Consider the following 14,360-nt stretch of genomic DNA (forward strand, 5'->3'; position numbering starts at 1 on the left):
ATGTCTCCCTATAGTTTATGCTACCCTTTTTCTGGAGTGGTACAACAAATGCATTTTCAAAGTGATGTTATGGGGACTTAGCTATGCAATTCCCATTAGTGTCAATGGGGGTCGCAGGCTAAATTCCTAGGCAACGCTTTGAAAATTGAGCCCTGGATTTTCAAAGGAAGGATAGTTTTGTGTTAGAAGGGCAGCGTCTTTCAGTCTTTAAGCCACTGCACTAAAATGTGGTTTTGTTTTGTGCTTTTTTAATGTGTTGGCTTGGGTTTTTTTATACACTATGCATTTAGAAATTGTGCCTATATTGGGGACATTTAAATGTTCACAAGAATGAAACCATTTTATATTTAAATGCTTCCATCTGTTTCAAATTTGTAAGTGAAAATCCTATCTGTCACTATCTTGAATGCTGGGATACAATCTTTAGCACATTAGTAAGTGTATAATGTATAAACTCAGAGGTTATGACAGTTGAACCACTGGCAATTGTTATGCTAAGAAAAAGCCCAGAAGTTACTCGTGTTCAATTATGTCCTTTATAGCCTAAATTCTCTGAAAAGGAAGAATCCTTTTCTAAAATCTGGACCTTGAGGTATACTATGAGATGCCTAGTCTTGTTATATTAATGAGGAAGCCCAAATACATTTTTCATTCTTTGCCACTTCAAATGAACTTAGGCCTGCCTAACAAATAAACCTCTTGCTGTTGAAGTCATGTGAACAAGCTTGTTGCTGTTAGCATAATCAAAAAAGCACTCACAATGTATATTTTTTACAAACCCCATTAAAACTTCAAGCAGCCCAAGATGTAACATCTGAAGAAAGTCACTGAAGAACGTATAAACAGCTAGGCCCTATGCAATGCACAGTATAGCAGCAAGTAATACCTCTTCAAAGAAGATCTGTTTAATTACAGTGCAAATGTTTATTATGAAGTGTGTTCTTCATCATTAAAGAATAAGCTGGACTAGTAGCAAAAGAACTGTCTTTTGAGTCTAGGAACAGGGAAGAGTTTGAAAAGCAGGAGCCTGGCAGGCAGTCAGGCTCCAGAGGGCACAGGCTCGGGCCAAATTGCTCCTGTCAAGCCCGTTAGCCCGTACATGAAGTCCCTTTAGACAAAGCATAAAACTATGTCAATGGTAAAATTTGTGTGGATTAAAAATTGTGTATTATGCAATGGTCAGGTCATTCACCATTTTTTTTGTTTTTGAGCTTCTGACGCAGAGGCATACACGCTCAAACAGCACGCAGGGTGACAAGTGCAGCATCCCACAACAGGACATCTGCCTCTAAACTGAACGAGAATGAAAATACAATTCAAGTTTTTAAAACTATGAAGCAATCAATATAGCATAGTTAAATTTAAGCTGTCATTTTCATTTTGTTTCTGATTTTGGTTTGTTAGTTTTATTCTCTTTTAAACACAGGCTTGCAAGTAGCACTTAAATTTTCAAATTTACCAAAACCATTAGTAACTGAAGAGGTATTTTTTACAGTTAAGTTTAAATAAACTCATATTTTCTAGACGTAGTTTTTTCCAATTGCACAAGACTTGCAAGAGGCTGGCTTTAAAGTACCTGCTTGTCTACAAAACAATGCAATAAATGGCATGTGATGCGGCACTGTACTTTACAGTATGGTACTTGGGGATTAAAACTGTATAAAAAGAGTCAGGCTGGTGTACCCTGGAACTAAACATCCATAGTGGTCTGCTCAAGTATAATTACAACTCCAAGTTCAAACTTCACCTTAAATATTTCTAGGCCTGAAGGAAGCCTAGAAGCACGGGCCTGGCATATGAATGCAATCTGATGCCTACAGAAAACATGGCACAGCTCCACAGCATCAGGCTTGTGCTCACAGAGTCAGCAAAGACGCCACTTCAGTCCCTTGTGTGAAGTTGCAACTCAGAACTGACCCAGGAAGCTGCCAACCTGGCCACTAGGAATTAGCAATTTGGTGGTAGAATGAGATATTTCCTTTTTCTAGCTTTCCAGTAATTTCTTGTCATATTCTGACTTGGATCAAAACACGAGAGGAAATTACATCTAAGAAAAACACTGAAATGACATTGTTACAGAGACAGAGGCTTCCAATCTAACAGGAGGATATACATCGGGTCTTATAAGGTTTATGAGCATCTGTTGAATCTACAGCATTTGGTCTCCACAGAGGTCAGTGAACTCCAGTGTGCACTATGAAATGCATCATCTCCACTGAGCAAACCTGGGGTAGGGGGAGCAGATAAGGGAAAATAGTTTGTTTCAATGCAACAGCCTAATTATTTTTTTTAATCTATAACTTTTGGGTTTAGTTTGGTTTATTTTTAAGATTTGTGCAGTTCTCAAAAAACTGCAGATCTAAAATAAAAAAATCAGTCTCAGTGCTCCAGATTCTTCTTACATGGCCATTTTACATACAAGGCATTTCTCTGAAAAACCTCTGCAAGAAGCAGATACAAACACAGCAACTGTTAAATAAAGTAGCTCAGCTGATCTTGGGTGCTGAGTTAGAACACATGGAAAGACACTGAACTCTATGAAATAATAAGCCATAAACCAGCATAATTTTGTTTGCATCCAGAAACAAAAATCCAATGCAACCCATCAGACACAAACAGTTAAGAGATGTACTCATCATGAGTTTACTGTAAACAGATAGCGATTTCTTCTGAAGTAGTGCATTCAGGGTATGGCTGCATAACCACCCTTCACAGCAGATGAAGTTACATCCCTTAGGGAAAGCTATACTAGACCTGGGAACCACTGGACAAGGAATTCCACAATCAGTAGCTCAGGAATGTAAATATAGACAAGTTAAAAGCAAAGCCAAAATCACTAGACAAAAGTTTCATACTCTTTCCTATGCAGCCTTTTTTACTTCCACATCTGTATCTATCAAATGACGCTAAAAACGTCTCAGCAAGTACTGCAGCCCATACAAAACTGTGGTACTTGCTTTTGTGTTTCTTGTCTAGGTAACTCGGTTTAGCACAGGCTTCTCAGACCAGTAAGTTGCAGTAGCAAGAAACCTGGATAACTCAGAATTTTTTTTTGTTGGCTTTTCGCAAAAGATCTTTCTTCTCCTGCTGCTATGTTTGCAAACATGTTAGGAGAAACCCTTTCTGTTTAATGTCAATAGTCCACTACTACTTCTTTTCTAAGAAACGCATCTTCAAGAAATTTTCTCCTTAGAATTCGATCTTTTTCCTTACAATATGCCTTCTCTCATCACTTCTCAGATGATATTTTCTTAAAATGTTTCATCTGAAAAAATATTTTCACAATTGCTCTGGAAGAGAGAAAAATCCCAAACCATGTAATAGGTAATTTGCAATAACTACTTTTCATATCTTAGCTCCAATAGATCTCAACATACGTGGAACTTTTGCTGAGTAATGACGGCACAATTCCGCCTCTAGTGCCTCCTGCAATTTGAAAACCTCTTCCTCTGACTTTACCTGCCACTTTGAAATGTTAGCCCTTTCTGGTGAGTAATCCTGTGCTAGATTCTTTTGCTTCTTAAACGAACATTATTCTCACCGTTTACTGACTGACCACATCTATTATCACATGTAAGCAGTGTTAATCCTCTAGTAATTAACACCCTTATTAAAGTAATTTTAACTCAAAGAAGTCTAAATCGCATTATTGGTTTTATTTAATTAAGCTATGGGGACCGTTTTACACTGTCATTTGAGTTTTCAGCTTGTGCCTTTTCAATCTACCAGTTACGCACCTTCCACCCCCCACACCCCGGTTACCTGTGTATTTCTGTCTAGGAATTATTATACACTACTCTGTTTTACTGTGAACTTTTTAAACTATCCTCTACGCCAATGGGTGCAAGACTTAGACACTACACTGAACATACTACCATTCCCCAAACTATCATTTGGATGTGCACTTCAATGATATTATCAAATCTGTACTTCCACAGGGCTTAATATCTTGTTAGTGTTAAAATGAAAGGGCCACTGTTCATGTCCTTCTCATACACCCCAAGCAAGGGCAAAGATTTTTATTTAAGCTTTAGACTGGCAAAGCCAAAGAAGAATCTGAATGCACTGAGTTTTGCCACTTGCTAAGGCTGGCTTAGCACTTTTTCTGCTACTTTGAAAATAAGTCAGGTTTTAAAGTTGCATTGTGTGTGTGTGTGTGTGTGTGTATGTCTACTGCATGTTCCTTTCTGTGGGAAAGTATCTGATGGTCTATGTTCTCTTACAGATTCCAGGTGTGGAATCTGATGTGTTTGACACAGGGTCAAAGGATGAAAACTGTCTTCTGGTTTAACTGCATCGTGTTACACTGTGCACTCTGGAAGAGCGCGGGCTAATTGTGTGTCCTTCTGGAACAATTTCCTGGAGGCACGCCACTGAAACCAGGAAAGCTTGCATCCTCCTAGGAATATGGCAACCTGATGGTTTCATGGACTTTATACACCATTAACTGTGTACTGAGAGTCCTTTCTACCCTTTGGGTAAAAATATCTCTTCAAATTTCTACTGTTTAAAAGAGAAATGTTCTTAACAGGTCTCATCATAAACCATGGAAAATGACAAACATCGAAGTAAAAGGATAAAAACAATAAAGTACATCTACAAACAGGATCTGACTTTCTTTTTTGTCCTTCATCCCATATCTTTAATTTCTTCTTTTCTCCCCATCATCTACTGCTTCCATCTACTCATCTTCTGACCTTTTTTCCACTTCTTTACATTTCTGTTCTTACAAAACATGTACATTACAGAACTTTACATTTCTTCATTCTTTCTTCTCCAACAATCACTCTTTCCAGGATTGCAGGGTCTTTTAAGTTGCACTGCTCCTTTGCTACTAATTCTCTAGGGTAAGTCCTCTCCAAGAATTTTTCTTTAGGTTCTAAAATGCAACCTATATGTGAACCTTCTATGTAAACAACATTTGTTATTTCAATATTCTTCAAAACAGCGCAACTCCTAAGATGACAGATTGCTTCAAACCTGACACATCCATAAGAGCCATGTATGTTAACATGGTATAAACCAGCATGATATAAAAGTGTGCCTAAGAACATGCTGGTTCAGTCATATTGCTTATAGTACAATTCGATCACTTAATTCAGAAATCAGTTAATTACACAGCAGTATGAAATTCCGTAATTTCTTTTGCCGCTTATTAGTATCTTTGTATTAAGAGAAAGAAAATACAAGGCTTTTATCTCCCAGATTTCACTGACTGGCTGGTGGTAGTCAGATAGTCATAACAGTATTTTAAAATTTGTATTTCTGCAGTGCTAAAAGACTCGGCTGTAGATCAGTGTCACATCATGGTACATATCGTACAAACACTTTTGAAGATACTATCTTCTTTTCTAAGACACTATGATCCAAATCAATAAACATTCAATAACTACATTTCACTTGCTCAAGTTCTTGCCATATTATGTCTATGCAATTGCTTCCTTGTGTTGTTATTGTTCTGAAGCAGAGAACAGTTCTTGGTTTCTCATTATAAAAAATTCCTTTGATTTTACTGGATTTTACATTTGCCCTGTAACTTCCAAAGAAGAGACAGGCTAACTTTCTTTTTCACAGATGAAACTAGGTAAAGGAAAAACATGGGATATTCTGCCTGCTGCCTGTGACTGACAGATAATTTAGAGAAGGAATGGAACCTAAATATGATGCAACTGAAAAAATACTGAAGGAAAATCTGTAGGGTTAAGGAGCTAGCAGTTTTGTCCAGTACACACTACATACCAGTGATAATACCAGATTAGCTAAGGGCGGAGGATGTAAGCAATTTGGGGGCACGAATTATTGAATATAGTAACACAACTCCCATGGCTTCCTGATGAAAAAGTAGGACTCATAGATGTTAAGAGAATACAAATACAAGTAACTTGAAGAAAAACAAGAATTCCCCTCCCTTGTGTTGTTCAACAAACAATGCTCATTCACTACTCATAGGAACCACACACCACCCACAGGATTCAGAGGAAGTCCTGTGGAGCTGGGGGCTCCAAGAATGAACTCCATCCATCAGCTCACGGCTACAGAAGGGCCCAGACACAATGGTAGAGACCCTGCAGCAACTGGCTGTCTGCAGGAAGACAACAGCTTGATGTAACGTATTCACAAACTTCAGGAAAGTCATGCACTCAAATATTCCTTCCTTGCATTTACGTAATATTTTCCATGACAAAGATAAAGGCAAGGATCAGATGGGAAGCAAGACTGCTAGCAGAAGAAAACTAGAGAAACTTCACTCTGAATGTGTATCAGTGACTCAAAGAAAGGGGAAGTGAGAATTTACAAACATAACAGGCACATGGGTCAATTTCTTCTAATTCAAGCAAGAGATTTGTTAATTGAGAAATTATCTGAAAGTGAACCTTCTGAAACTTTTCTACCAACAGGTCCTTCTGCAAAAGAATGAAACCTTCTCCAAATAAAGCTTATTTAGTGCTTTCTCACTTGTCCTTGAAAATGACTGATTCACACATAGTCCCCCAGACACACGGCATGCCAGTTACTGAAGAATTTTAGTATCTCACTCCAGAAAACTGCAGCCTTTGGATTCTGACATTACAGACAGGGTATAATCAGGATATGCACTTCAACTACCAAGGACACAATTTTAGTGCCATTTAGGTCATGATCTTAGAGGAATTCCTGTACTATGAGATGAGCTTTCTTGAGCAGAATGGTTTTCTGGAGATACGAAGTTTTCATCATAACAACAGCTCTTTAGTTTTGAATAAATTGATTAACTATTTCTGAACTTTGTCTTGTGAAAGAACTGATGACAAAAAAAAAGAGCTGAAAGCTGATTAAATGTGACAGTTGGTAGTATTCAGCTAGGGACTCAGATATGTCCATCTAAATAGTCTTGACAGCAGCTTTTGCTTACCTTTTTTTTTAAATATCTGCTTTAATCAACCTCTCCAGTAAAACGTTCAGTAATATCTATGATGGTAGTATTTAGTAGCTGGAACTCCCCTGCACTGCTCTGAGTTGTCAAGCCTTTCACCTGCATATACAAATGAGATCAATAAATGCCATTTCCTGTCTCAGTTCCAAAAATTATGACTTCACCTAACAACAACAAATGCCCCCTCCTCTTGTTCAACTAAGCTTATGTTCTTACGTAAAGGCTGCTATCCGCAGGTCTCTAAGTCAAACTGAGCCAGTGCTTCAAGGGTTCTGTAATTTTCTAAATACAGATTTCTTGTCAGCTCATCTAATTCATGTATATCTGGTTCAGTGAATGGAGAACTAAGAGAATTGGTTCCCTTAAATGAACTAGCCTAAAGAAACAACAAGAACAGTATTTTCTTGTTTTTGATAACTCCCATGTTTCAGGTACCTACGGCATTCTTTACTGTCAACTAGGAGATGACATTCAGTTAAGCATTATACCTCTCAACACAATCTTTTGTGCACAATCTACTATACTTTGGAGAAACTGGTACAGTTTTTGCCATAGATGGAGCAGCATATCTTGTAGTTAAATGGCCATATGTATATCCTTTTAGTTAAGACACACATTGATAGGGCTACTGAAGTAACAGCATTTGTACACTAAGTTTTCAAAGCTTGAGCTCATTTTAAAGCAATGAGGTATGCCCCCTCATTGTCAGTAAGCCAGGATCTAGAGTGAAAACTTGGTTTGCTATCAGCACGTTATCTGCACTTCTCTGCTGAAAAGGGGGCATTCAGATATTGAACTGGATATAATCTGTTTCGCACTGCATTTGGTGAATGTCCCAAAGAACTCACATACACCTAATACCTTGCATGTGTGCTCTTAGTTCCTGGCAGTAATAGGGTAGGCATCCCTACTGCCAGGAAATGACTGACTTGCCATCGTGCTTTGATTCTGCAAATCCTTATCAGGATAGTGTACCCAAAGCCATGCTTGTTTTTGACCCCCTGCTGCTAATTTCTGTGCATTTGTTTACAAAAGCTTCCTAATTCTTACCAGCTGGCAGGTATAAATCCCACCCCAGTAATGAGCTGGCTTGTTTGTGTACAGAGCACTGATTGAGATCTTCCTCACAAATATCTATACACACAACTTGTGATCTGAGCCTAGTGTGATTTCCTACAGGCTTCACGGAATCTAGTTGAAAAGGAGAAATCAAAACTAAGAGATTCCATTGGGAAATATAAGTGCTTACAAAGAAATTGTCACATTTGTGTATTTGTGTGAATTCCCATTTACTTGTAAGAATACAGTACTCTGAAAAGACATTGCGAGTCCCCTACAAGCTGGATAACACACATGCGCGCAGTCAAACTCAAATAACTGTGCCATTTTGAACACAGGTAGGCATATGCATGCAAGCCTGTATGATGCAAATACACAAGATACTGAGCCTTGAAGTGTCCCTGTTCTGCTCACAGTGTGCCTCGAGCTCTCCTTCTTCTTTAGTGCAGTCTATGTCTGGAGAAATGGAAGGCGGGCAAGAGCATTGCCTTCCTCCCCCAGCAAAATGAGGATCTGCGGTCTGAAATCCAGAGAGGTGCAACTCCTGTTTCGTTGCTGTCTGAAATCTGAGCTCCTTTCTTTAGCTGAATAAGCAGCATTGCACTGAAAACTAGAGAAGCGCAAATCCCATTACACAGCACCCTGAGGCTGGGCTTCGTGTTACAGATGTAACATGCTCCTCTGCTTGTTCGGAGAGGCCGGGGAGTGCATGGTGGGGGAAAGGGATCGATAAGCATTGTGAAAGAGCCTCTGTGAAGATGAAAGTCTCAACTCAATTTCCCTCAGGAAGCAAAAGATGAAATATTCTATACTACTTACTAATTAAAAATTCAAACTGTTGCCTTATGAAAGAGAGCATTACTTTTCTCTCTAAACTCTGAAGTTTTCAAGACTTACTCCTAAACATACTGTTAGGGACTTCTCCCTCTTGGAAAATCCTGATGTTTTTTCAGTTCAAGACTCTTCTCTGAAGAAGAGGCCAGGGGTGAGTGAACCCTACTAACTTCAAAGGCCAGGCAGCCTGTGAAGGAAGCCACAGCCCACCTTTAGAGCCCTCAACATCCAGGACTCACGGTGGACAGGTTTGGCAAGAGGCTGCAACATGTTTTCCAAGGTCTGCTGAAGGGCTCAAGAACGTTCTCCACAGGGAACAGATGGTGAGAGCTTTGGCATGCTGCATATTGGGGGAATCTGAGACAAGCCGGAGCTGAAATGCAGCTTCGACCACAGGAAATAAATTCAAATTAAGCACTGCAAACAAAACAATGGGCAAGATGGAGCTGTCAGCCTGCCTTAGTGCCAGACTATCCTGTGGCGGGACTGAAGTCCAGTGATCTGTTACACAGTTCCTACCTACAGTAAGTTACTTCTGAGTTCATCAGAAGGACAGTATCACCTCTTAGTGATGAATAAGAAGCAAGGAAGAAAGAGGAGGACTAAGCACTAGTAACAATTTTCTCCTTCAAATAAACTTACATCTGTTGCATGAGCACTACAGTTCAGAAGTTTAGCAATATTTCTCACCAACAGTATGCCAAAAAATGCATTACAAAATAAATGGACAAGCAACCCAAGAATCTGTCAATGTAAATTATGCTTTGGAATCAGACAGTAGAGGAAGAAGGTCTGTTTGAAACTGAAGTAGTGCTCGTGGTGGAGAGAAACACGAGAAATTACTTGTGAAGTCAAAAGTGAAAAAAAGTCAGGCTACATTTGCAGCTTAGGTTATAACTCTGCAGGCAATGATTTGATTTCAAGAATAGGCATTTGTTACCATTCAATTGGCTAAGAATCAGGAAATTTGCCCTAGGATAGAAACTGATGACCTCTCAATCTACCATGAGGTTATAATTTCAGTTCACTACACTAGCTCTCCAAAGAATAATGCACAAATCACAAGATTAAGGCCTTTTCCTCACAGTATTTATGCCCAGGACAACCAAGAAACTGCCTCACATTGCAGAACTGTAGCCCTAGTCTTTAGCCACAAAAGAACATATCATAACCAGGACAAAACTAATTTGTGTCGGAGGCTGAGCTTCCTCAGAGACTAATTCAAGTAGGATGAACTAAGACCTGTTTACTTTTGAAGGTTAATTCCAATTGACCTAGGATCTGAATAGGTAGCAAAATCCCCAAAGTTCATTCCACCTCACTTTGGGCCACTGCAGTATTTACCCAGGCTCCCTATATAGACAGTAACAAGAGATTATCTTCAGAGAGCAATGCAGGTCGCAGGAGAGCTGGGTCATCTTCATGAGATGGCAGAGACCAGTATCTTTAAAGCAGGACATACCACTTTGATAATTGCCTTGCTGAGCTGGCCTGCCCCTCAGTGGCTTTAAGTAAATGGGGTGAAAGGGTGCACATAGGTATGACCTCAGGTCATACGCTAAGACAAGTGGCATGAGGCATGACACAATTAATGCAGCTGCACAGAACCATGAATCTATCTCAATTCTATCGGCAACTGCTTGCTGCTTTAGGAGCTCCTAACCTAGCTGGAGCTGCAAGTTTCTAGGTGATCACGACCATGTGATTCTCTATTAGTAAGCACCATGTGTGATTAGCCAGCCACACCAAGTCACCTCTGTAACATACTCAGACACTGCAGTTATGGGAATAGCACGAAAAAACTTTATTGATGATGGTTTCTACAGAATACTAAGACCTTTAAGGAGCATGTTAAATATGACAAGAGCATAAGAGGGGACAGCATAAGGAGAAGGAGGTGGCTTATCAAAGGGGATGTTGGTAAGTGCCTGCCCCTTCGTGATTCCTGGCCTCTTAGAGCTTTCTGCTACTAACTACTCTTCTCTTCCTAGAAGCAACTCTTTCTCACGCCAACTCTTTCTGTTTGCTTTTCTAGGTCTGTGGAAGGAAGGAAGAAAGTAGTGGGCTTGCTGGGGACAACATGCTGTCCATACATTGTCTCCAGGGAAAGACAGAGGATCAAGAACTGTCGGGACAAAAATACCTACGTCAATTCTTTCCAAAGCTGTTCCTCCCCCCATAGTAATTATCCCAGCCCATAGCTCTTCCCTCTCTGTCTTCCAAGCTGGCTCCTTGTAAGTGACTTTACTTCTTTAGTAAAATGTGCTACAATATTCTACTGCCCAATCCTCATTAATCTTACAGATTGCTCCAGTACAACAGAGAGAGAGAGTAAGCTGTTGTTGAGATAACTGGCTTCCATTAGCAACCATGTGATTGGCAGGACGATAAAGTCTTTTCCCTTGCAGGTCAGCTGCTTTTTAAGAAGAGGGCAATCCTGCTGATCCATCTTTTAGCTACAGTCTCTCACTGAGTCCCAAATCTCCTGCCTTTTAGCTTTGATACGGTTCAAGCTTTCCCCCTTGTATCAGCCCCTACCTGTCATCAGCTCCTCTGTACCAAACAGCCAATATCAGGAGTTTGACCTCAGGGCACAGTCCGGGTGGGCAGGTAAAACCTGACCACTGGACCTACTTCCTTATCTTTCATATCCTGCAATTCATGAAGAAGTATCAAATTCAAACTAAAAACCAGAAGCATGACCTTTTATAAGAACTTTCTGAAAAAGGCTCTGTTGCCTTTCTAAGTATTCTTGAAAAGAACTGTCATCCACCCTATTAAGATAGAAATGGATCACAAATAAGGAAGAGAGGAAAAACACTGCGAATCCTTACTAAATGGCAAATGTTTTAAATGTGTGTTTGCAATGCCTTTTGGTGAGGCACACAGAAATATAGTAAAAATCAAAACAAATATACTGGAACTGTTCTACATCTACAAGCTCCAACTGCACGTAAAGAAAGTTGCCCAGACTTATGCTGTTTATAAAGCATCTGAAATTGATTAGAATCCCATGACATAGAGAGCACCCTCTCTAAAGCGTTACTTGCATCAAGAGAATTCTATATGTAAGTTGCTAACATAAACTGAGAGCTATCACAAGCAACATAACCCCTTTTTATGTGACTTGCCTGACAGTTGGTGCTTAAAACATACAAAAATATTATTTATTTCCTGTAGCAAGTATGTACACACCCTGCCCTCCTGCATAGCTGGAAATCACGTTTTCCCTTGAAACGAACACAGGCTCTGCAAGGATTTATACCACTTAGATGGATGACAGAAATGGTGCCAAAATCTCTCAACATCCTTTCCCTGGAACTAAACTGACTTAGTACAAATTGGAAGAGGTTTAGTCACTTCTAACATTGATAATAAAAGGAGAATAAAAAAGAATCCAAAAGAGGAAGGCTGCTAGTCAAGGCAAGACTTGTGGTATTTGAAGTCTGGCAGAGTACATCTTTACCTACTGAATTCTGGAATTCCTAATGTACAAGTACCACATGAACAAATCTTACGGCCATGATCCTATATCCTCCTCACATAGTCCACACTTATCCCATTGTAGATATTGTTTGTTGTTACATTACTGTGAGAATGTTACAGACAGCTCTACCTTTTGACTTTTTCATTTAAAAAGACGCTTTAATGAAGACCTTTCTAAATATAAGCAGAAACTGGAATACTTTTGCCTCAGGAATTTTCCCTTCTGAAATGTCTTTTCATTATCTTGCTGTGAAAAACCTACTAAACTCTTAAAAGCAAAAATATTCTTACTATACAGATAATTTGGTATGGAATTCTTTCTACATTCCTCTTCTTTTCTGATTACTTTGACAGGCTCATAATCGTGCTGAAAAATATCACCAACATCTGCAGAGAGCTAAAGGCCCTCCGTGTGCAGTCAACGACTCGTTTCATTATTTAAATGACAATTATACTCACAGTTTTGTGAAATAACAAATCCTTTCCAAAAGCTTACTTCAAGCATGAAAAGTTTTTGAAAATTAATTGCTTGGGTGGATAGAGTGTCAGAGTTTACAGAGTGGGGATAGAAATAACTGTGTGAAATTAAGATAAGTAGGTTTTAGTCTGGAAAAACTTCCTTCTGGCAAGAACTGTGGAAAAGTGCTTCCAATATAAAGGCACTTAAAAATTGAAGTTGATATAGAATAAAGATCAGCCAGTTGGAATAACGCTGCTTTCTAACAATTTTAAATAGTTCCTTGTAACAAATTAAGGAAAGAAGATGCTAAATAATGCCATGCCCAATTCTGCTCTCCAGGGAATAGAGTTTTGTAAACAGGAGCAATTGCTCAGAATGGAATCAGGCCAGCACACACCAGGGCAATGTGTACACTCTTCAGAAAGGTGTCATAGGATCTCTACAAAATTGTCAGGACCAAAACTCAACCTTATATCCAAGTAACAGCACCACCAGTAGCACAGTGCCCCCTAACAACACACTGGAGAAACAGTTCATGCTAAATTACAGGGAATAGTGCCACTAATAACACTTCAAATAACTTCTTTTCAAAACTAATTACATGGGAATGCAAAAACATGAAAGGTTCTTGAATTTAATAACTTCAGCATTGGTCAAAAGGGGAAATTAGGAGGATAAAAAACAACAACTAGTGTCTTACTTGTCTGAGGTCGATGAAAGCTAACTGCAGGGTGTCTCCCTGGAATCCTGGCACGGGCTCAGAACTAGCAAACACTGCAAAGAAAGGTGAAAAATATTATGGATGTAGCTTTCTTAAAAATATCTACCAGGCTATCAAGCTCTATGCAATATATAAATGCTAGCTAGCATTAAAATGAAACTAGTTTTGTAAAAATAAACTAATAACAGTGATGAAAAACAAACAATCCAACAAACAAATTTCCCATAATTTTTTCCAACAGTCCCAAAGAACAATACTTTTATGAGTATTGTTCGGAATTTTGCTTAAAATTCTAACCCAGCACTAATGCTACGGCCACAAAAGCCAACACCTTTTTTGGCCTGAGGTGAATGAATACTGAAGAATTTCAAAATAATATAAATTCCATGGCTGTCAACATATTTTCAAACATCTGCTTTTGTTACAGCATCCACGCTGTAAAACCCCACCTCTAGCCAAACAGCAATAAAAGACACTGAGATGGGAGTTAGTTTAATGTGCAGACGACAGGTGGAAAGCTCTACGTGCCACAGTCAGAGCAGAACTGAAATGCCTGCTCACGCCTTTTAACGAGCTTACCAGTAATGAACTTCTGCTCTTTTTGAACCCCCAAAAAAATTGGAAGGCAAAACTATATTCAAAATACATAAAATACAAAAAACGGCAATGCTTACGGTAATGAAAAAAGACAACTATTTGTTTAAATTAGGAAACTCTCAATAATTGTCAAAAATAATTGTTGTTGCTCTTATCGACGGCAATGCTTACGGTAATGAAAAAAGACAGCTATTTGTTTAAATTAGGAAACTATCAATAGAATCACAGAATCACAGAATCACAGAACGTTAGGGATTGGAAGGGACCTCTAAAGCTCATCCCGTTCAACC

At 39.1% G+C, this 14,360-nt stretch overlaps 1 protein-coding gene across 1 annotated transcript in view; it reads right to left on the bottom strand.

Moving 5' to 3' along the window:
• Nucleotides 1-13,452: 13,452 nt before the first annotated feature.
• The window catches only part of EXOC6 (exocyst complex component 6), a gene marked incomplete at both ends in the record, with an annotated part of 36,360 nt that continues 35,452 nt past the window's right edge, over nucleotides 13,453-14,360 (bottom strand). Inside the window, one exon of the mRNA XM_010184252.1 lies at nucleotides 13,453-13,526. Within this exon, the coding sequence (XP_010182554.1) occupies nucleotides 13,453-13,526 (74 nt within the window). The remainder of the gene's footprint in view (nucleotides 13,527-14,360) is intronic.

This window comes from Mesitornis unicolor, unplaced genomic scaffold (assembly GCF_000695765.1).
Source record: "Mesitornis unicolor isolate BGI_N332 unplaced genomic scaffold, ASM69576v1 scaffold18675, whole genome shotgun sequence".
NCBI lineage: Eukaryota > Metazoa > Chordata > Aves > Mesitornithiformes > Mesitornithidae > Mesitornis > Mesitornis unicolor.